General features: G+C 47.6%; 1 protein-coding gene across 1 annotated transcript in view; it reads right to left on the reverse strand.

Annotated features, from left to right (window-relative positions):
* EFTUD2 (elongation factor Tu GTP binding domain containing 2) overlaps positions 1-24062 on the reverse strand; it is a 42086-nt gene that overhangs the window by 10937 nt on the left and 7087 nt on the right. The window contains exons 3-14 of the mRNA XM_049781665.1: positions 22188-22353; positions 21052-21130; positions 19362-19437; positions 18912-18977; positions 18173-18208; positions 16188-16278; positions 15279-15361; positions 11338-11504; positions 8557-8681; positions 4112-4175; positions 3809-3899; positions 811-946 (exon numbers count right to left, since the gene is read on the reverse strand). Coding sequence (XP_049637622.1) covers positions 811-946; positions 3809-3899; positions 4112-4175; positions 8557-8681; positions 11338-11504; positions 15279-15361; positions 16188-16278; positions 18173-18208; positions 18912-18977; positions 19362-19437; positions 21052-21130; positions 22188-22353 — 1180 coding nt within the window. The remainder of the gene's footprint in view (positions 1-810; positions 947-3808; positions 3900-4111; positions 4176-8556; positions 8682-11337; positions 11505-15278; positions 15362-16187; positions 16279-18172; positions 18209-18911; positions 18978-19361; positions 19438-21051; positions 21131-22187; positions 22354-24062) is intronic.

The raw sequence follows: 24062 nt of genomic DNA on the forward strand, positions 1-24062 counted from the left end.
TGTGAGTTGTCAGAAGACTTAGAGTCATACACACAGCAGGAAGAATGAAGTCCCCAGGGCTTCCACTTCCATGAGCTAAGATCTGTGCTCCGCCTTCCTTTCTGAGCTACTCAGAGCCATCCCAGGCAGGCCCTGGCCCACTGAGAAATGCTGCGCCTGACCTGGTTCTTCTAGAAGTCAGTCACACATGGGACATCTGCACAAGCACAGAGAACCACACCTTGGCTCCTACCCATCAGCAGATGCCAGGACCTGGCATGTATTCTGTGTGAAAGCACAGAATTTGGGGCCAGAGAAATAGCACAGTGGTAGGGTGTATGTCTTGCATGCGGCCAACCCAGGACAGACCTGGGTTTGACTCCTGGGATCCCATATGGTCCCTCGAACTTGCCAGGAGCAATTTCTGAGCGTAGAGCCAGGAGTAACCCCTGAGCACCGCTGGGTGTGCCCCCCAAAAAACAAAACAAACAAAACAAATAAAAAGAAAGCACAAAGTAAGGCCAGAGAAATAGCATGGAGGTAGGGCATCTGCCTTGAATGCAGAAGGATGGTAGTTCAAATCCCAGCATCCCATATGGTCCTCCGAGCCTGCTAGGAGCAACCTCTGAGTTCAGCCGGGTGTGACCAAAAACCAAAAACCAAAAAAAAAAAGCAGCACAGAATTTGGCATCTACTTCCCACTGCCTAGCCAGCTCAACAGAGCAGCTTTTGCTTCTTGAGACAGAATTCTCGGTACTGTCCATGAGGGAAAGGAACTAGAAGCCAGGTACTCTAAGAGAGCAACACTGGGTCCTACCTCTCTGGTGTTACCTGTGAACTCGCCGAAGAATTTCTTGCACACCAGCCTGAGGAGGGGGCGGATATTCAGCTTCAGCTCCTCCTTGGTCAGGTGAATACCAAGCTCATCCAGAGTCCTTGGGAGGCTAGTGTCTACATCACCCACCACCTGTCGCGACACCAGATCTCATGTCAGCATCAGGCAAAGTTAAAGGGGAATTTTTTTTTTTATTTTTTATTTATTTTTTTTTTTTGTGGTTTTTGGGTCCACCCGGCAGTGCTCAGGGGTTATTCCTGGCTCCATGCTCAGAAATTGCTCCTGGCAGGCACGGGGGACCATATGGGACGCCGGGATTCGAACCGATGACCTTCTGCATGAAAGGCAAATGCCTTACCTCCATGCTATCTCTCCGGCCCCATGTTTGTTTTTTAACGTGTAACACCTGGTGCTGCTCAGGGCCTACCTTACCCCTTGTTCTACGTTCAAGGATCATTCCTGACAGAGCTCAGGACCCCTATGTGATGCTGGAATTTGAACAAGAATTGCAAAGGCAGCACCTTCCCTGTTGGTCTGGTCTATCTCTCTGATCTCCCAAAGGGAGATCTTTAGTGTTTCTGCACTAGGTTCCCTTCTTAGGGGGAGATCTTAGCAATGACAACAGACTCGTTCCACACCTTGGTACCAGCATTTCAAACCAATCGGGAAGAAGTAGGTGTGGTTAAGTGTCCAATCTGGCTAACAACCAGAGTGACTGCGGCCAGTGCTGCCCCCTTGTGTTGGAAGAGAAGCATTTCAGCTCACACAGGAAACTCCAGCCTTTCCCTATTTAGAGCCACTGAGAGGATACACTGCCCCAAAAGGGACCAAAAAAGGTCACGAACAATCCATTCTCTTAGGGCAGAGCCAAATTACATCAGGCAGCAGGCGGCCTCAGGGTCTGGACCGAGAAAGATTCCATACATCCATTTTATTGATCTTGTTCTGACACTACTACTGTTCAGCACTAATAATTTTATTTTGGGTTTTGGGGCCACACCCTGTAGTGCTCAGGGCTTACTCCCGGCTTTGCGCTCAGAAATCACTCCTGGCAGGCTTGGAGGACCACCCGGGATGGCCCACTGTGCTATCGCCCCAGCCACAGCACTGACACATTTTTTGTTTTTGTTTTTGTGTTTTGGGCCACACACGCTCAGGGGTCCTGGCTCTAAGCTATGCGCTTAGAAATCGCTCCTGGCTTGGGGGACCAAATGGGATGCTGGAGATTGACCTAGGTCTGCCCAGGGTCAGCTGCGTGCAAGGCAAATGCCATATCGCTGTGTATTCAGGGCTCCGGCCCTGAATACATTTTAATCATGTTGTTTTGGCAGTTGCTATGGTCACAGCCCGTGTGTTCAGTGTGTTCATCTGGACGCTCATTGGCTGGGTACAGTGTTTGTGAAATACTGCTGCAGCACAGCAGCCCATATGTATGTTCCTTCCTATATATACACTTGGACTCTCCTTCATTTTGCCTTTTCCCCAGCACAAATCCAAATCACGTGCACCCCCCAGCTGTGAAAAAACCCTCTCCAGTCACCAGTGCACTTAACGACCTTTCTGAGTACACGGCTGCAAGTGCGCTTAATGACCGAACTAAATGTGTGCCAGGAACAGCCATTAAACACATGCTGTGAAATGCTTCACTTTATGGGGAAGCCACAGTTCATCTATTCCGATTCCCACCGGAGTTCAGCAAACTTCCTGCTATTTCCTTTTCTTCCTGCTATCAGCAATGCTATTGCCAACATATACACGAGAAAGGTCAGTATGGTGAACTTTCGTAATGTTATCTGTATGCTAAACCCCTAAGACAAAAAGTATTAGGGGCTTAGTTTGTTACTTCTATTTCTTTATTTTTTAATTTCTCCCTCCCCGCCCCTCTCGTTTTTGGACTATATCCAGCAATGTTCAGCGCTTAAACCTGGCTTCTGCTCAGTGCTGGAAATCAAACCCGGGTTGGCTGCCTGTGAGGTAAATGCCCTACTCACTGTACTCTCTCTCTCTCTGTGGGGGGGAGTCACATCCGTTTGACACTCAGGGGTTATTCCTGGCTACGTGCTCAGAAATCACTCCTGGCTTGGGGGGACCATATGGGACATCGGAAGATCGAACTGCAATCCGTCCAAGGCTAGTGCTTGCAAGGCAGATGCCTTACCTCTAGCGCCACCTCTCTGGCCCCTGCACTCTCTTACTTTTTTTTTTTTTTTTTTTGGTTTTTGGGTCACACCCGGCAGCACTCAGGGATTACTCCTAGTTCTACACTCAGAAATCGCTCCTAGTAGGCTTTGGGGGCCACATGGGATGCCAGAATTCGAACCACCGTCCTTCTGCATGCAAGGCAAACGCTTTACTTCCATGCTATCTCTCCAGCCCCTCTCTGTACTATCTCTTTTGTTTTTGTTTTTGTTTTTCTTTGTGTCACACCCGGCAGTGCTCAGGGGTTACTCCTGGCTCTACGCTGAGAAATCGCTCCTGGCAGGCTCGGGGGACCATATGGGATGCTGGAATTCCAACCACCATCCTTCTGCATGCAAGGCATGCACTGCCCTACCACCATGCTATCTCTCTGGCCCCTCTGTACTATCTCTTAAGCCTGTGTTGTTTGCTCACCCCACCCGCCATCCTGACTCCAATAGTATAGCAAGACCTGGTTATCATTTTTTTGTTGTTTGGGGGGCCATAGCCGGAAATGCTCAGTAGTTACATCTGACTGCATTCAGGAAATTACACTGGGTGATGCTCAGGGAACCATATGGGATGTTGGTGATTGAACCTGGGTTGGCTGTATGCAAGGCAAATGCCCTGCTTGTTGTGCTATCCCCACACACACCGCATTATTGTTCCAGTCCCTAAAGCAGATAACTGACCAGTAGCTGGTGTCAGAGCATGTCTTCATGCTCTGAAGCAGAATGTAGGGGCTACTGAGCTGGTCTACAGCTCTGCTCCGGGTCAGAGAAGGGCAGACACAAGCAGGTGGATCAGCACTCTCACCTGGGCCAGGATCTTATACAAGGGCTCCAAGATAAACTCCACGAAGCTTCTCTGAGAGCTGCTGGTCGGGGCTTTCTTGGTGAACTTTCGCCTACAGAGGAAAAACAAGAAGTGACAGACCATCTGGGAGGGAGATGCCAGTCACCCACAGCATCTGTCTACATCCTGAGCACAGGGCCCAGGGGGCAGGGCAGAGTGTGTGATCCTGACACCTCCACAGAGCACAAGCAGCAGTAGCAGCAGCAGCTCACGACTTTGACCCTCTCTGCTCACTTCCCCAGAGTCACCTCACACTCTACTTACGTCTTGGGATTGAAGTAGATGTCACCCCAGAGTCTTTTAGCAAACTCCTGGTAGTTAATATCACCTGAAAGAAAAGTCAGACAATTATCATCAAGCTAGAAAAGAACTGTTTGAAATTCTGGGAGCTGGAAACATAACACAGCAGGTAGGGTGTTTGCCTTGCATGGGGGTGACCCAGGTTTGATCCCCAGCATCTCATATCGTCTTAGTATCACCAGGAGTAATGCCTGAGCAGACAGCCAGGAGTAACCCCTGAGCACCGCTGGGTGTGGCCCCCCCCAAAAAAAAACCAAAAAAAAAAAAAAAAAGAATTGAAATCAAGTTGGCTGCATGCAAGGCAAGCAGCATAAATAACCCTTTAATGTAGCTTTTCTGAGGCTATACCCAAAGGTGCTCAGGGCTTACTCATGGCTCTGCACTCAGGGATCAGTCCTGGCCTTACTGTAGCTTTGAAATTCAAGACACCTTGAGCACCTGTAACATTCGATGCAATCACCGAGGTCACAAGTTACCTCCAGGGTTTCTGTGCTGAATGCAGGTCCCCGCACCCATGTGCAAAAGGGACTCCAGCACCGCTAGGCTCTGATGTGGACGCACCATCACACAGCGGTTATGCGCTGCTTCACCCAAGCACACAGCTTCTCCCTCTCTGTTTCTCTCACTGCTAAACTCTCTCCTTCCTGTCTCCCTCTCTATTAGGAAGGTCTGTGCCTCTCATAGTTGAATTAGGATCTCAGGCCTGAGCTGCTCAAATACTCACAAGAACCAGCCTATAAAGATACAGTGCAGAGGAGACAGAAGGACATGCGTAAGCTGCCTTGGATCCCCAGCAAGAGTGATCCCTGAGTCAAGCCAGGAAAAAGCTCTGGGCATTGCCAGGTATGGTTCAAAAACCAAAAACCAAACCCAGGGCTGCTGACTGAGATTTAAGCATTCTGCAAGAAGAAAAGAATCCCTCAGCACTGTTGGTCAAACTCAGAGGTGGCTATGTCAGAAGGCAGTTCTTGTCCTCATTTGTGCCCTTCTCTGCTATATTGTGTGGCAGTTTTGCCCATTATCACCCTATATCAGCTTTTCTTTTGTCTTGTTTTTGGCTCATGCCTGGTGTTATTCAGGGATCACTCCTGGTAGTGCTTGGGGGACATGTGATGAGGCACATAGACAGCCACACGAAGTGCCTTAGATCCTGTGCTGTCTCTCCTGGTTTCCTGCTCTAATGTTTTTTTTTTTTTTTTTTTTTTTGGTTTTTGGGCCACACCCGCACACCCGGCGGTGCTCAGGGGTTACTCCTGGCTGTCTGCTCAGAAATAGCTCCTGGCAGGCACGGGGGACCATATGGGACACCGAGATTCGAACCAACCACCTTAGGTTCTGGATCGGCTGCTTGCAAGGCAAACACCGCTGTGCTATCTCTCCAGGCCCTTTTTTTTTTTTTTTGGTTTTTGGTTTTTGGGTCACACCCGGCAGTGCTCAGGGGTTACTCCTGGCTCTACGCTCAGAAATTGACCCTAGCAGGCACGGGGGACCATATGGGATGCCGGGATTTGAACCACCATCCTTCTGTATGGAAGGCAAATGCCTTACCTCCATGCTATCTTGCCGACCCCTCCTGCTCTAATCATGAACAGCTCCAAGCCGACTATAAGATCAAGTCTAAAAGTACTTAAGCTGGTAGAGCCGGAGTGACAGTATAGCAGGTAGGGTGTTTGCCTTACACGTGGCAAATCCCCCTTCAAGCCCAAGCAAACAACATGGGATCACTTCTTGGATGTCAACATGGTCATATGGCCAGGAAAGGCGAAGTGGTGCTAGCCTCAGCACCAGCTGGAGATTCCTACATGGTTAAATCAAAGCTAGGATCAAAGCTTCCCAAGTATCACCTTGAGGACTAATTTTCTAGAAGTTCACATGCAATTTCAAACTAACCATATATTCAAAGACCAAGTAATAATCTCTTCTGAGGCTTAGGACCATTTTCAATCAAAAAGAGAATCACATTTACATCTAATCACAGAAAAGATCCTGGACTCTGCTTTCCATGAAGGTACAAAGAACATTCTGAAATTGGAGAAATTCTGTTCAGATGAATTTTATGTATTGCCCTATCTACTGATTTTTAAGAAAAAAAAAATCACCTGGAAACAACAAAAATATTTGACTGAAGAGAGAATATTTAAGTTACATCTACACAGTGATCAGCAGACAAATGTTTCAACAAAATACATTTTATCGGTAAATGTATTAAAATAGGCAATTTTTGGGCTGAAGAGATACAGTGGTAGAGAGCTTGCCTTGTATTATGCCAACCCTGGTTAGGTCTCTGGTATCCCAGATGGTCTCCTAAGCATTACCAGAAGTAATTTTTGAGTGTTAAGCCAGAAATAACTCCCGATTATTGCCAGGTGTGGCCCCAAAACAAAAACTGGCAATTTCTTGACATCCTGCATGCTGATTATCATTATATATTACTTATACATTGATCTATAAAATATGACTCAATTTCAACCCAGGTGCAAATTTATGGCACCCCATATGGTTCCCCAAACTCACCAGGAGTCATCCCTGAGCATAGAGCCAGGAATGAGATCTGAGCATACAGGATGTGGCTAAAAACAACAACAACAACAACAAAAACCAAAACCAAAATGATGGCAATGTCTAGTGAGGAGGTCTGAAGAGTGTTTTCTTTTTTATTCTTTTTTCTTTTTTAGATTTTGGGCCATACCTATACAGTACTAGGCTGGGGCACTACGCTATGTGGGATGAAACCCAGGCCTCCAGCACACAAAGCACGTGCCCCAGTCCATCAAGCTATTTCTCCAGCCCCTAAATCCTGCCCTTTTTTTGGGTTTGTTTGGTTTTTTTTGGGCCACATCGGCTGTGCTCAGGGATTACTCCTGGCTATCTGCTCAGAAATAGCTCCTGGCAGGCACGGGGGACCATATGGGACAACAGGATTTGAACCAACCACCTTAGGTCCTGGATAGGCTGCTTGCAAGGCAAACACCACTGTGCTATCTCTACAGCCCCTAAATCCTGCCATTTTTGTTTTGTTTTTGGATCACACTCCTGGCAGGCTCGGGGGACCATCTGGGATGCCGGGATTTGAAACGCCATCCATCCTGAATCGGCTGCATGCAAGGCAAATGCCTTGCAAACGCCTTACCACTATGCTATCTCTCCGGCCCCAATTCTGCCATCTTTGTTTTTGGGCTACACTTGGCAACTCTCAGGGGTTACTCCTGGCTCTGTGCTCAGACATTACTCCTAGCAGGCTTGGAGGACTATATGAAATGTCAGGGATTGAACCAGGGTCAGCCTGTGCAAGGCAAACACTACCTGATATGCTGGCCCCCAAATTCTGCTTTCTTAACATAATTGTACATCCTGCAGTGAGGATGAGTTAACTATGTGCATATTTTACAAAACACCATGTTGCAATGCCCACATTCCTCACAGGAGCAAATGTATCTGAGCTGAAGGAGGCAGGCTAAGCAGTTGGCAGAAACAGAGCATCAGCGCCCGTCAGCTGGGAGACCTCACACAGAACTTGTCCCCTCAGTTATAGACATGGGGTGAGAACAGCCCTGCCACACAGATATGACACAGACCCATGTGGGTACAGCACGTGACATACATATCTATATGGGCATAGCACTTGATGTACATGCCCACGTGGACACAGCACCAGCATGTGACACACAGACCCACATGGGCACAGCACATGATTTATAGAACCCCAGGAACTGAGAAAGACAGATCTTTTTGTTTTGTTTTGTTTTGATTTTTGGGTCACACCCAGCAGTGCTCAGGGGCTACTCCTGGCTCTATGCTCAGAAATCACTCCTGGCAGGCTCGGGGCACCATGTGGGATGCCAGGATTCGAACCACCATCCTTCTGCATGCAAGGCAAATGGCCTACCTCCATGCTATCTCTGGCTCAGAGACAGAAAATCTTGATGTGGGGAGTAAGGGAGATTCTGAGCTGGGCAATGGCCTTTAGGGTTAGCTTGGTAGAACCCAGAGACCCACGGAATGGTCTGACCGGACAGCTTCATGCTGTCAGGCCAGGACTCTAGCCACAGTTCTCACCCAGGCCGGCCAGCTCCACTGCACCTACATCCATCTGCCTTTGAGGATGAGGTTGGAAAGCACTTTATGGGCAGCAGAGCTCAGTTTTCTAACAAAATCTGTCGCACTCTAGAAGAGATTCTTATTCCTAAAATGAACTCCCTCTGAGTCACCTTTGTTTTTCTATTGTTAGAAACCACTTAGTCTGAAAAAAGTATCTAGAGGCCCCAAAGAGCCCCATTCCAACAGTCATGGGGGAAGAACGCGGCTCCCGAACGGGGACTCTGGCAAGAAACTGCGCCGGAAGCTTTCAGCAGCACAGGCATGTGGGGTGCTGGGGAGGCTGGCGAGACAGACCGCCAGCCAGCACTTACCAAAGGTGTCGGCATAGATCTTGGCAAAGGAGCCCAGTGTGAAGCAGATGCTGTACTGGGAGCTGGAGAAGCAGACGTTGCCCAGGAGCGGGGACAGGATCAGGTTCTCGTCCGTGGAGTACATGCTGCAAGAGAGACCATGTGAGCAAAGAGGTGGCCACACGACAGCCCTGACCCTCAGCCCTGGCCCAGGGGGGCATGCATGGCACACTCGGCTTTGCCAACAGCCTGGTTTAAGAAAAAAATAGAATCGAACGAAGCTGAGCAGTAGAATAGAAGGCCCTGGGTTTGACCCCCAGCATCATAAAACCAAAACAAGAAAAAAGGAAATAACATGACGAGGATGTTCCCTGACTTCCAGTAACAAAATTCTCTGAGCCAGCCAGCCAGCCAGACGAGGGTGAACTTGGAAGAGACAGAGAGAATAGAACACAGGAAGTGATCTAATGTGATCAAGGATAAACAGTTTTATAAAGTCTCTGCTCCCCATTCTCTATTGCACTGTTTGACTTTGTTTTATAAACAAGTTGTTTGACTTTGTTTTATAGGCACGCGCCTGCAAAGCCATACAAAAGCCACTGTAGGGGCCGGAAATATAGCATGGAGGTAATGCCTTGCATGCATAAGGACATGCATAAGGGATCCCAGCATCCCCTGTGGTTCCCCAAGCCTGCAGGGAGCAGCAATTTCTGAGCCTAGAGCCAGGAGTGATTCCTGAGCACTGCCGGGTGTGAGCCAAAAACAAAAACAAAAAACAAAACAAAACAACAACAACAAAAAAAGTCACTGTGTCCCAAGTTTACTACGAGGAAGAAGAAAACCAGTGAAATGCAAGTGTCAAACCCACAGTGTTTCATTCATAAAATTCCTTAATTTAGGGGCCGGGTAGGTGGCGCTGGAGGTAAGGTGTCTGCCTTGCAAGCGCTAGCCAAGGAAGGACCTCGGTTCGATCCCCCGGCGTCCCATATGGTCCCCCCAAGCCAGGGGTGATTTCTGAGCACATAGCCAGGAGTAACCCCTGAGCGTCAAACGGGTGTGGCCCAAAAACCAAAAAAAAAAATTCCTTAATTTAAAAATAAAAGTATTGGGGGCCCGGAGAGATAGCACAGCGGCGTTTGCCTTGCAAACAGCCGATCCAGGACCAAAGGTGGTTGGTTCGAATCCCGGTGTCCCATATGGTCCCCCGTGCCTGCCAGGAGCTATTTCTGAGCGGACAGCCGGGAGTAACCCCTGAGCACCGCCGGGTGTGGCCCAAAAACCAAAAAAATAAAATAAAATAAAAGTATTGGCTTATAAAGAACAGTCTCCTACCTCACCTCCCAACCTCCACTCCAGTTCTGCTTCTCAGAGGAAAGAGCTTTTCATAATTTTAAAGCTGCTTTTACCTCCATATGTCTAAATAATTATTTGTGGCACAATTTCCCCTTTGGTGTGTTAGTGCCTCCCTGTTTTGGGAGATAAGGATTTAACCCGATTCCACACAAGACTAATGCAGTTTCCTGGGTCCCCTTTTGGCCTTCTGACGCTAATGTGAATTCTGGAGACTCTCAGACGTTCTTCAGGAGGGGGAGAGGAGCATATACAAAATGAGTACTCTAGATTGGAGGCTGGAGGTTTGATCCTAGTTTAGATCCTTGGCATCCATATAGTCTCCAGAGCTCGCCAGGAGTTAATTCCTGAGTACAGAGCCAAGAGTCAGTCCTGAGCACTGCTGGGTGTATCCCCAAAACAAAACAAATGAACAATAAACAAACAAAGAAAAAAGAAATGTAGGATGTATTTTAGTAGAGGAGCACACACCAAGCGTATATAAAAGGCCTCGGTTTCATTTCTAGCAATGAAACTCCCCAGGCCTTGAACATCTCTGACTATGACCCTAATAGTTCCAAAGCTGTGGAACCCACAACATCCAAAAATATAAGCCAATCTTTGTTTCTTTTTTAGATCACACTGGTGACGTTCAGGGGACCATGCAGAGTGCTAGAGATCTGAGTCTGTCTCTTGCATGCAAACTATATAGTTAACCCACAGAGTGATCTCTCCAGCCCCTTCACTTCTTTTTTGTTTGTTTTTGGGTCACACCTGTCAGTGCTCAGGGGTTACTCCTGGCTCTATGCTCAGAAATTGCTCCTGGCAGTCTCAGGGGACCATATGGATGCCAGGATTCAAACCACCAACCTTCTGCATGCAAGGCAAACACCTTACCTCCATGCTATCTCTTACCCCCTTACCTCTTCTTTTGTTTTGTTTTGGTTTGGTTTTAGAGTCACATCCAGTAGTGCTCAGAATTTTTTCCTTGCTCTAATCTTAGGGATCACTTCTGTCAGGGCTTGGGGTACCATATGGGATGCTGGAGATCAGCTGTGGATTGGTTGCCTTCAAGGCAAGAACCCTACACATCTTACTATCGCTCCATGCCCCAATTTAGTCTTTTTTGGGGGGTGGGTTTATACCTACTAGTTCTCAGGGCTTCCACTGGCTACACTCAGGGATCACTCTTGGAGAACTCAGGGGTCCATACGGGATACGGGGACCAAACCCAGGCCAACCATGTGAAAGGCAAATGCTCTACCCATTATACTATCTCTGGCCCCTCCTTTTAACTTCTCCTTAAAAGTTACCCTGATACTGTATTCGAAGCTCTGCCAACCTTATGCACACTAATTAATAAGAGCCTAAACTCCAACTTGTCAAAAAGCAGCCAGAACCATAGCAACAGTCAACACTGCAATTTCTAATGCAGAGTCCATGAACAGAGAACTGCTCCCAGGGGTCCCGTACCTGATCAGTCCATTGACCTCGTCTACAATGTGGCGCAGCTTGTAATAAGCGTCGGTGGGAGGCAGTTTCAGCTCCAGGATAAGCCGGTCGATCTTGTTGATGCACACGGTGACAGCCAGCCTTTCCTGCACGGCATGCTTGATCAGCCGCTCTGTGTTCAGCATCACCTGAAGGGAATCGGTTTAGAGTCAGTGGAAGGGCATGGAGGATGCAGAGCCGGTCTGATCGAGGGCACCACTTCAATGAACCCCAGGAAAGGAGTTGGGGAGCACTTTTGTTCAAAGACAGCCAGTGGAGCTCAGAGGGCAGCGTGCAGGACTGAGACATGAACAGGTGTGTAATCCTAGGAGCCAGGTGTGGGGATGCCAGAAAAAAGAGGTGTGGGGGCTGGAGTGATAGCATCATAATAAGGCTTTTGCCTTGCACACCCTGACCCAGGATGGACCTAGGTTCGATTCCAAGCGTACCATATGATCCCCCGAGCCAGGAGCAATTTCTGAGCACATAGCTGGGAGTAACCCCTGAGCATCACCAGGTATGCCCCAGAAACCAAAGAAAAAGAAAAAAAGAAAAAAGATGTATGGTGCCAAACCCATAATTTGTTTAAGGGGGGCTACACAGGGTACTCCCAATGTGAGCTCCCAATGTATCCCACCCAGCAGTGCTTAAGGGACCCTATGGTGCTAGGGACCAAATTCACAGCTCTGGTGCTTTGAGCCACTTCCCCAAACCATCAACCGATGACTTGTCAAGTAGACATGGGGAAAGAAATGGTCATAGATGTAAACAGTATCTATAATCAAACTGTACAGAGCCAGATACAATAAAACACCCAAGTTACTGATCTTTGTTTCTGGTTTTTGGGCCACACCCAGTGATGCTCAGGGGTTACTCCTGGGTATGCACTCAGAAACCGCTTCTAGGGGCCGGAGTGGTGGCACAAACCATAAGGCTTCTACCTGCGCGTGCTAGCCTAGGACAGACCGTGGTTCGATCCCCTGGCGTCCCATATGGTCCCTCAAGCCAGGAGTGATTTTGAGCACATAGCCAGGAGTAACCCTTGAGGGCCACCAGGTGTGGACCCCCCAAAAAACAAAAAAACAAAACAAACAAAAAAAACAAACAAAAAAAGAAATTGCTACTGGCTTGGTAGACCATATGGGATACCGGAGATCAAACACAGGTCCATTCTGGGTCAGCCACGTGCAAGGCAAACGACCTACTACTGTGTTATTGCTCCAGCCTCTGATCTTTGTTTCTAAACACTGGCCCACTATAAGGAATGAGTCTCAGAAAAATAGGATTTTAGGATTGCAGCAGAGATGTAGGTCAGTCCACAACATATTTTGGGTTAGAAACAAACCAACAGCTGAAAAACTTAAAAAAAAAAGCCGATCCAGGACTGATGGGTGGTTCAAATCCCTGGATCCCATATGGTCCCCCATGCCTGCCAGGGGCAATTTCTGAGCCCAGAGCTGGGAGTAACCTGAGTGCCAAAAAAAACAAACCAAAACAAACAAAAAAACAAACAAGAAAACTTGAAGGGTGAGAAACAGTCCAGTGGGCAAAACTCTTGTCCTGCATGCAGTCAACCAGCAGCACTTATGGTTCTGTCAGGAGTGACTGCTGAGCACGGAGCCCTCAGGACTGCCTAGCATGGACAAAAAATAAATAGATTATAAGGAGGCCAGGGAGGTGACTCTCAAACTGGAACCGTGCTTATTTCTTTTATGGGAGAGGCCACATTCCATGGTGCTCAGGACTTACTTTCGGCTCTGTACTCCAGGGACCATATGTGATACCAGGGAGAAAACTTGGTCATGTGCATAGTAAACACCCTGTTCATTGTTCTATCCTATCTCTCTGGAGTGCATGTTTTGTATGCAGGAGTTGTAATACCCTAAGCACCACCAGGTGGCCCCCTCAAAAATTTATAAGGAAAAGTAATATAATCCACTGATAAAAATAAAAATTTAGTTATCCAAACTGACAATTTATAAAAAAGCCAGGGGAAAAAAGAAACACTCTTCCTTATAGTAGAATTCTAATTATAAATAATAAGAGAAAATTAGCCTTTAAAGGGCTGGAGAGAGAGCACAAAGGGCTGCACTACATTCTGAAATATTTCCTTTCAAATATGTACACTGGGGAAATGAAAAAGCAAGTGATGGTGAGTTCCTTGCTAGTCTTACCAACATTTGGAATCATTCCCAAAACACAACTCAAGGGAAGAGAGAGAAAAGAAAAAGCAAAAGCAGTATCTCTGGCTCCCTCTGCTGGCAAGCTCCAGAACCATTCTCTGAATAAGGAGGTTGATATCTTTCTTTTTTCTTTTTTTTTTTTTTTTTTTTGGTTTTTGGGCCACACCCGGCGATGCTCAGGAGTTACTCCTGGCTGTCTGCTCAGAAATAGCTCCTGGCAGGCACGGAGGACCATATGGGACACCGGATTCGAACCAACCACCTTTGGTCCTGGATCGGCTGCTTGCAAGGCAAACGCCGCTGTGCTATCTCTCCGGGCCCTGATATCTTTCAATGTAGAAATACAAGACCCTTTGGGAAAGGGAGAGGGGAAGGGAAGAAAGAGGAGGAGGGGGAGAGAGGGGGGAGAAGGGAGAGAGAAGAAGAAGGAGAGAGAGATACACACAGACAGACAGACACTCCCGTGTGTGCACAGAGAGGCAGTGCAGACCCCAGCAAGTTACTCCTGAGCCCAGAGGCAGGAAGAGACAGATCCTACAATGGCAGGGTTGTCCTTAAGGCAAATGCCTTGACCTTAACTCTACTCAGAGTTGTTGTGGACCTTGACAGCAGACATTTGAACCAGGAACACAGCTCTGTGGTAGACCAGACAACTGCACCTCGGATTATCCCTAGCACCAAGCCAAACAAGATACTCTGGGTCTTTTGGTTCTAATCTCTAACTAAGAAGGACTGGTTAGTATTTGAAATCCTTTATATAAGTGCTTTCCTTTTCCTCCTTTTTTTTTGGGGGTGGGGGGGGTTTCTGGATCACATCCGGCAACACTCAGTAGTTACTCCTGGATCTATACTTAGAAATCACTCCTGGCAGGGTCGGGGGACCATATGGGATGCCGGGATATGAACCACCATCCTTCTGCATACAAGGCAAACGCCTTACCTCCATGCTATGTATCCGGCCTTATCCCTCCTTTATTTATTTATTTATTTATTTATTTATTTATTTATTTATTTATTTATTTTTGGTTTTTGGGTCACACCTGGCGGCACTCAGGGGTTACTCCTGGCTCTGTGCTCAGAAATCGCTCCTGGCAGGCTTGGAGGACCATATGGGAGGCCAGTATTCGAACCACCATCTGTCTGCATGCAAGGCAAATGCCCTACCACTATGCTATCTCTCCGGACCCACCCTCCTTTATTTTTGACCTTTTAGCTAAGCTTTGTTTTCCTGTGCTACAGGAGAACAGACTAAAGATACTGCTGGGGAGACATGACAACAACACCCACAGAAATTCCAGACAGTGAGATTAGGGCTCTTGCAGAAGATAAACACTTTTGAAATTTTTGGGAGGGAGGTGGGGAGTGGAGGAAGGAGAAGTATGTCTGGTGAGCTAAATAATACAAACGGAAGTTTTGTTTTTGTTTATTAACAGTATCCATCAAATGCAGGTCTCTGGCTTGAAAGGCTTCATCACTGAGCCACCTCTCTGGCCCCATGAAACAAGAGAAGGGCGTACCTATCTCCACAAAGTCCTAAAGTCAGAACAGTCAACCTACTAGATGGTGGGGCCTTGACTTTGGAGGTGCACTGGGAGAGTTCCCCACACTGAGCAACCATTCTGGACTTCTTCCTCCCCCTCCACGCCATCCCTCCTCCTCTCACACATCTCCACCCTGAGTTCTGTAGCTTAGTTCTAGTGCTCTGGTGGGGGGTGTCCCCAGAGGAGCCCCCACACTCACGCCCTCAGCAGCATCGATGAAGAGGACCACTCCATCGGAGATGCGCAAGCCGGCTGTGACTTCATCAGAAAAATTCACATGTCCTGAAAAGCAAAAACTAAGTTAGGCACAGTGGCGGGATGACATGCCATATGAAAACCGCCTACTCCCCTTTCAGAGGGGAGCCCCAGTGTCTGAAATGCCCCCATTTGCACATTCTGGACTTAAGCTTTTAAACAGGAGGTCCCAAAACGGAAAAGGAAAGAAGTCTTTGTTCAGCTGAGTCTAATGGGCAGCAAGCAGACAGTTCTGTACGACAGAAGACATGAGGAGGCAGGTTAGAGCAAACGAGAGTCTTTGGTCCCTGGAAGAGTTCAGGAAAGTGCTGAAGGGTGGAAGGACAGTCAGGTGGTAGAGGGGTCCTAGAGCCCCAGATACCTGATGGGGCAAAGGACTCACCTGTCAAAACCCAAGTTTTCCTATTTAAAATTCTGCCCAGAGTTGATCTTTCTGTCCCTCAGAGTCAGCAGCCTCAGGGCAAGGCTGAAGCCCCTACACAGGGGGTGGGGGACTTCCAGGGTCTCCCTAAATCCCCTGAGTGTGAAGCCAGGGTCCAGGTGTGAAGTACATTTGCTCCCCCAATACCTAGTGTGGGCCTAACATAGGCAGAAATGAGCAACATGCCTAAACCGGCTAGAGAAGAAAAAGAGGCACAAAACAGAAGGTCTAAAACACATAGCTTGCTAAAGAAATCAGAAGCAAAGGAAACAGGAATAAAAATGATCTCAATGAAGGTGAGGGGAACTTAAAAAAAAAAAAAAAAAAGAAGACAAACCAAACCAAACCAAACCCCAACACCACCCCAAAGACAAAAGTCAGGTAACAAAGAACCAAGCAGATGAAGCTAGGCAGGGAGAGGTGTGTGCCTACCTGGTGTGTCCATGATGTTGAAGAGGTATGATTTCCCTTTGGTGTCAGGTAAGACCACTGTCACTGGTGTGCTCTTGATGCCAACACCTCTCTGGAAACCACAAAGGCAAAGAGAGTGAATGGTCAGAGCCACGGCCTACATCAGGGGCACTGCCAGCTGGCACAAATACTCATCTCTCGCCTGGCCTTTACCCAGAATGACTTGAAGATGAAAAATTGTGGTAAACAGCATTAGGGGAAAGGGACAGCAATTCAAAAGCAAAAAGTACAAATTAAAAAATGAACAAGCAGGAGGCTGGAGATACATAAATCATATGCATTTTTAAAAATCAGAGTTGGGGAGCCAGAGTGGTGGCACAAGCAGTAGAGCGTTTGCCTTGCATGCATACAAACCTACGCATGGTTTGACCACGGTTTGATCCCCCAGCATTCCATATAGTCCCCCGAGCCTGCCAGGAATGATTTCTGAGCACAGAGCCAGGAGTAAACCCTGAGTGCTGCTAGGTGTGGCCCCAAAACAAACAAAACAAAAACCCCCAACCAAAAAAAAAAAATCAGCACTCTCAATCTTTATTTTTTTATATCATAAAAAATTGTAACAGAGGGCCCGGAGAGATAGCACAGTGGCGTTTGCCTTGCAAGCAGCCGATCCAGGACCAAAGTTGGTTGGTTCGAATCCCGGTGTCCCATATGGTCCCCCGTGCCTGCCAGGAGCTATTTCTGAGCAGACAGCCAGGAGTAACCCCTGAGCAACGCCGGGTGTGGCCCCCCCCCAAAAAAAAATTGTAACAGAAAAACTCTGAACATAATGATATAGTTCCCCTGAACCCCACTAGAGTGATCCCTGAGCACAGTGCCAAGTAAGCCTTGAGCATCATGGGGTATGGCCCCCAAACCAAAAACAGGTGCCGGAGAGATAGCATGGAGGTAAGGTGTTTGCCTTGCATGCAGAAGGACAGTGGTTCAAATCCCAGCATCCCGTGTGGTTCCCTGAGGCTGCCAGGAATGATTTCTGAGCTCATAGCCAGGAGTAACCCCTGAGCGCTGTCGGGTGTGACCCAAAAACCAAAAAAACAAACAAAGAAAAAAAACAAAATAAGGGCCAAAGCAATAGCACAGCCAGTAGGACATTTGCCTTGCATATGGCCAAACTGGGATGGACCCAGGTTTGATCCCCAGCATCCCATATAGTCCCCCAAGCCTGCCAGGAGCGACTCTGAGTAGAGTCAGGAGTAACCTCTGAGCGCCACTAGGTGTGGCCCAAGAACCTAAAACCAAAACCAAACCAAACCAAAATAAATCCTACCAGGCTTCTACCTAAACTGACAGCAGCATAAAGAGAAATACATTTCTCAGGACAAATCAAGCCTGAAAAGGGTCCTTAAAGTTTGCCTACTCATATTTATCTATCTATCTATTTATTTATTTATTTTTGGGGTCACATCTGACAGTGCTCAGGGATTATTCCTGGCTCTAAACTCAGAAATCTCTCCTGGCAGGCTCGGGGTACCATATGGGATGTTGGGATTTGAACCACTGACTTTCTGCATGAAAGGCAAACGCCTTACCTCCATGCTATCTCGCCGGCTCCCTCATAGTTATTTTTTTAAGTTATAGATCTTGAGATGACTGAGAGAGGCATAGGCACTGACCTTTACCATGAAAAGGGTACTAGGACTAGAGATAGTACAGCAGGTAGGGCATTTGCCTTGTACATGGCTGACCTACATTCAATCCCTGGAACCCATATAGTCCCCAAATCTGCCAGAAGTGACTCCTGAGCACAGTGCCAGGAATAAGTCTTGAACAAGGGTGGGTTTGACCTCAAAGCTAGACCAAAACAAAAACAAGATGCAGCAGATTTATAAAAAGGAGCAAGAGAAGGTGAATATGGGTCAAAGTGTTGGCACTATCCTCCCTCCCCTAACTCTGTGAAATTCGCATTGATGGGTCGGGGTGGAGAAGGTTTCCTGAGGTGCCCTTACCTCCTGCTCCGTGAACAAGATGTCAGTGTAGCAGAGCTGAAACAACAAGAAACCAGCATTACCAACCACCTGCAGACCCGTCCCAACACACAACCTGTCAATCACTTCCTCTCCACCTGTGAAGAAGGCGGGGTGCACCAGCAGAAATCCCAGAGAGGATACTCCTAGCTGCTCTGAGGTTTGTTTGTTTGTTTGTTTGTTTGTTTGTGGGTGGAACTGGCAAGAGGAGGGTGAGCACCGTAGACTAGACCTGCAGTATGATAGTTAATTATATCAAATGCACGTGGAATGCTTGGAGTGATAAAGAGGCCACAGCAGCCCTCCAGGGAGGGCATGTCAAAAGCATCAGCCAGCCAGTGCCAGAACATTATTGCACTGAGATTTGCAGCCACACTTGGCCTTATTCACAGGCATTTAAATTTATCATGAAACAACAAGGTCTAAATGTAGCATGTTTAAAGAGCAAGCTATTATTGCTCCAAAAGCCAGGATAGAGGGAGACACAGGAGGTATTCCCAGGACGGGGATCATCTCCAAATACTGCAGGTTAATATTCTCTGTGCTCCTGAGACAGATGAAATTCTTTCCTTGAACACTATTAATAGAGCTTACAGTAATAAAGATGCCCTTGTAAGTAATTTCTAATGAGCGAGGGAAGGCTGAAGAAAGAGGAAGCAGAGAAACACCCCTGTACTTTCCGAATGGCTCACCCCAAACCCTCGACAGAATTCCGACTTACATCCTGGTCGTAGCGCTTTCTGATTTCCGGGTGAGTCTGCTCAATCAGACAGTCAACGAAACACGTCTGCAAGGCAAGAGAAGGCTCAGGCCTGAGGAGTGTAGCAAAATGACTCCAACCTCCCAGCAGCAACACAATGGCTAGGGAGGAGATCAAGGAAAATTGCGGGGCGGCAGAGGATGAACGCTGAAGCCGCAGGATTATTTTCAAATCAAAGAGGAGATATTCTGCAGCCAGGCATCATCCATGAAATGAAAACTTGTAAAATTAGAGGAAGGCTCTATCTTTCCTGTTCCGGCCAGATGTAGACACAAGGCTCAGATACAGCCTTGGTCCAGGCTGAAGGGAAACCAAGAGTTCCCAGCCAGCTGCCCAGCAGACCCGAGGCCCCTCACAGGGCCCTCTTCAGGCATGAGAGAAACTGTTTCTAGGACCCAATAGTGCACTGACCTTGCCATGGTGGAGGTGCCCACAAAGAGTGACATTTCTGATAAGCTCTGAATTATCCATCAGATCAGCCAGGAAACTAAAAGGGGCAAGAGAAGAGGAAATTTTGTCAAAAGTTTCCATGGAGTGTGGTGCAAAGGAATTTGGTCAAAACAGCCAAGCACTCAGATGCAGATACAAACTCCTTCATCTAGACAGCTCAGACTCTGGAAACAGGATGGAATTCTCTCTTTTTTTTTTTTTTGTTTTGTTTTGTTTTTTTTGGGCCACACCCGTTTGACGCTCAGGGGTTACTCCTGGCAATGTGCTCAGAAATCGCCCCTGGCTTGGGGGGACCATATGGGACGCCGGGGGATCGAACCGTGGTCCGTTCCTTGGCTAGTGCTTGTAAGGCAGACACCTTATCTCTAGCGCCACCTTCCCGGCCCCTGGAATTCTCTAGAAGGTGACACAGTTTGAAATATAATGCTTTCAAGAACAAAACAAGATGTCGAAGGTAAGCAAGAGGCCCAAAGGCAGGGGCAGAGAGCATGGCACACCTTACATGTAGAGGGCCTGGGCTCTACCTCCAGACAGAGACAGACACACACAAAACAAGCAAAGTAAAATAAAAACAAACACACTCCGCTAAAAACTAGAATTAAATCACATACACAAGTACTGTTCCTATAAAATCTTCAGGCTAGGGGTCGAAGATATAATACAATGGGTAAGGTGCTTGCCTTGTAGGCGGTCGACCCAGATTCAATCCCAGCTCAACCCCAGCCATCTTATAAGGCCTTCCCAGCACTACTGGGTGTGGCCCCCAACCCAACCAAACCAACAGTCTGAATGGGTTCAGCAGCACAATACAGGGGTGGGGAGTGCTTGCCTGGCCGGCACATGATTCTAAACATAGTTCAAAGCAGCTCTGCTCTCTGTGATCCCTGGTGTCCAACCACTTTCCAGCCACAGCGATAGGGTGTTTGCCTTGCATGTGGCCAACCCCAGACAGACTCTGGTTCAATTCCCGGCATCCCATATGGTCCCCCACGCCTGCCAGGAGCGATTTGTGAGTGCAGAGCCAGGAATGACAAGAGTGCTGCCGGGTGTGACCCAAAACCCAAAATAAATAAAAAAATAAATACCCCAAATTATTTTACATAAGTATCTACTCATCTGCAAATACGTAGCATATCTGCATGCAAGAAGGAATAGGCAGGGGCCACACCCAGCAGTGTTCAGGGCTTACTCCTGGCATGGTGCTCAGGGATCAGTCCTAGTGGTGCTCAGGATAGTACAGGGTTCAGTTATGTGCAAAGCAATTGCATTACCCCCTGTACTATCTCTCCAGGACCCAAACCTAGCAATCTTGCCAAGTCAAAAACAGGCTTCGTGTTACACACCTCCCCTTGAAGTCCTCCCCCATCACAACATCCAGTTCTGACTCAAAGGCTGGCTTCTCAAACTAATGGTTTGGAAGAAGAAAGAACAGTGAGATTTGTCTGAGATCCCAGAGAATACGTAAGAGAATCAAATCACCTAATAACCAAATAAGCTAATTGAAAAATACAGCAAGTTGTAAGGAGGGATTTTTGCTTTCACAACTCACTGACTAATTCAACTGAAAACGACCGCCTACAATCACCTCCTACCACTATGAAAAAAAGACCCCACGTGCTTCAGTAAGAGAGGCAAAAACCCAGTAACTTACTCCATTTCATACACTGTGACAGGCAATGTCTGCTCCATCAGAGTGAATTTCTTGGTTTTCACTGGTTTAATAATAGGCTCTGGAGAAGGAAATGATAATAATGAGCATAACGTCAGGCATAAAACACAAAAACAGAGTTCAGGGCCAAAATGATAGCACAGCAATAGGGTGTTTGCCTTGCACGTGGCTGACCCGGGACGGACCTGGGTTCAATTCCCAGTATCCCATATGGTCCACAGAGCCTGCCAGGAGCGATTTCTCAGCATAAAGCCTGGATAACCCCTGAGCATCACTGGATGTGGCACCAAAACAAAAACAGAGTTTAGACTGTACCCCCAGCTTTTCTCCAGTTGATGTTATTTGCAGGTCTTGGTCACATGGTGATCAAAGCTCTGGAAAGCTCTGGCAAGGACCGTGAGAGGCCTTTACATGGTGGACTGTGGGGTTGGGACTTCACTCTGTCAGAGGAAGTGAGCAGGGCTGAATACAGGCTAAGGCCCATGGCAGTTCAAAACTTGCTGGAAGAGGGAGGTAACTCAATGGTGGAGTACCTGCCCTGCAAGTGTGAGGTCCTGAAATCCATCTCTAACATCACATAAGCAAACAAACAAAAGTTTCACAAAATCCCTCCTCGCATTTATAAAATCAGTCAAAATCCTTAGTGTGGAAATAGGCATTGTGAGAACTTACAGGAGCTAAGATTATTGGTCCCATATGGTCATCCTATATGGTCCTCCAAACCTGCCAGGAGTGATTTCTGAGGGCAGAGCAAGAGTAACTCCTGAGCACCTCTGAGTGTGGCCCCCAAAACAAAACAAAGCAAACAACCCTAAAAAACCACCCACAGACCCTGTTAAGACCAGGAACTAGAGCACAGCCTTTACCTACAGGAGGCTCAAAGTTAATCTCTGGGTACCACCTAATCCCCTGAGCACTGTCATATGTGGCCCAAGTCAAAATAAGAAAGTGAGCATGCTCAGAACAAAACAGTCAACTGAATCTCAATCCGAGTGTAGCACCTGCCAACAGTGAAGAAAATCTCATCATCCAAATTGGTCTCGTCTCTCAAGCTAGTCCCCGGCTCTATCACGACCTTTCCCACCCCAGCATCACTTTGCGGCGTGGTGTCCCCTCACCAGTCAGCGGCTGTGTGTCCTCCTCCTGAACTATGGTCTCCACCTCAGGCCCGTACACTTCCTCTGCAGTAGGATAGTACTTCTTGTCCTCGTGCAGCACCACCTCCATGCCTGGGTGGTCGTCATCGTGATCACCAACATCCTCGTCTTCATCATCGTCATCCATCTAGAAGCAGAAGGGAAGGTACATAAGAGAACCACATTTCTCTGCCCAGGGACTGACCACCCATGGAATGAAGTAAGGCTCAAGCCACATGCCGGCACTACGCCACCATGGCCCTTCCCTCATGAGGCCTGAAATCAACCCCTTCCTCCATGCAGCCTACCGGTCCACACAGGTCCAGACCTGAGGAAACAAACGGCTTACCACAACACACTTTTGTAAGATTACGAGAAAAATATAACTTCCTTCTCCAAGGGCAGAAGTCAGGAACTAGAAGGAGAATGGGGAGCGAGCCGATGCTTTTAGTAAGATTTGTTGTGGGTCGGAGAGATAGCATGGAGGTAAAGCATTTCCCTTGCATGTAGAAGGTCAGTGGTTCAAATCCCGGCATCCCATATGGTCCCCTGAGCTTGCCAGGAGCGATTTCTGAGCATAAAGCCAGGAATAAACCCTGAGCGCTGCCAGATATGACATCCCCCCCCCCAAAAAAAAAAAAAAGATTTGCTGAATTTGAGGGGAGAATCTATCTATGCCTCAGATAAACTGTGGGTACAAGAAGATACTCTGGGAACCTGGAAACCTCCCATGGAGCTGGGGGATGGCAAAAATAACAGTACAGCCACTTGGAAACCAGGCTGTAATGGATCTATCATCAGACCCAGCAGTTTCACTCCTGGGATTTCACCCCAAGACAAATAAAAAACCATGGACACAACAAACATCACAGCGGCATCAATCATATTAGATATGTTGAAGCCAAATGTTCAACAAGTGATAAATGAACGAAATGTGGCCAACTGTACAAAGGATTTTATCGACCACAGATAGATGGAATGTCCATGATTCACAAGACAACAAAGATTGATTTAACAATGCTGAGCTGAGTAAAAAATCAATTACAAGGGCCACACGAGGAAGGTTTTTGCTGAATACAAGTGTGGTTTTGTTTTTGTTTTTGGGCCACACCTGGTGGTGCTCAGGGGTTACTCTTGGCTATCTGCTCAGAAATAGCTCCTGGCAGGCACAGGGGACCATATGGGACACCGGGATTTGAACCAACCACCTTAGGTCCTGGATGGCTGCTTGCAAGGCAAACACCACTGTGCTATCTTTCTGGCCCCACAAGTGTGTTTTGTTGCTGAATCGCCCAGACACGTCCATAGAGATGAAGAAGCAGGTGTCGAGGACTGTGGAGATGACAGTTGTCATCCCTGGGAGATGGCAACTGACCCTGGTGCTGAGTGAGGAGGCCAAGTGATGCCAGTAATATGGACCTAGCCCTTTTAGAAACAAGCAGACATGCACACAGGCCATCACACATATTCAGCGAGTCCAGCAAACAAGCAAGCAAGACATCAGGACAAGTGCCCTGGTCACACACAGGTAAGAGACGATGATCAGCGGAAGTGATAGGTTGATGCCAGAAGAGCAATGCCTGCATAAACGATGCCAGCAAGGGGTGGAACCAAACTACAAGGAATCAGAGCTGTGTGGTGTAAAAGTAAAAGCAGCCATGTCATGTCATACAGGTACTTTTCTTTCTGCCATACTTTTGTTTGGGGCTAACCCCAGTGGAGCTTGAGAGCTACTCCCAGCTCAGTACTCACTCGGAGGGCCAGGAATAGAATTCAACCCTTCCATATGCAGATGCTCTAACCCTTAAAACATTTCCTCAAAACTTTGTAACTTTACCTTGTCCTCTTTCTTTGCAT

The sequence above is a fragment of the Suncus etruscus genome, chromosome 1, assembly GCF_024139225.1.
Source record: "Suncus etruscus isolate mSunEtr1 chromosome 1, mSunEtr1.pri.cur, whole genome shotgun sequence".
NCBI lineage: Eukaryota > Metazoa > Chordata > Mammalia > Eulipotyphla > Soricidae > Suncus > Suncus etruscus.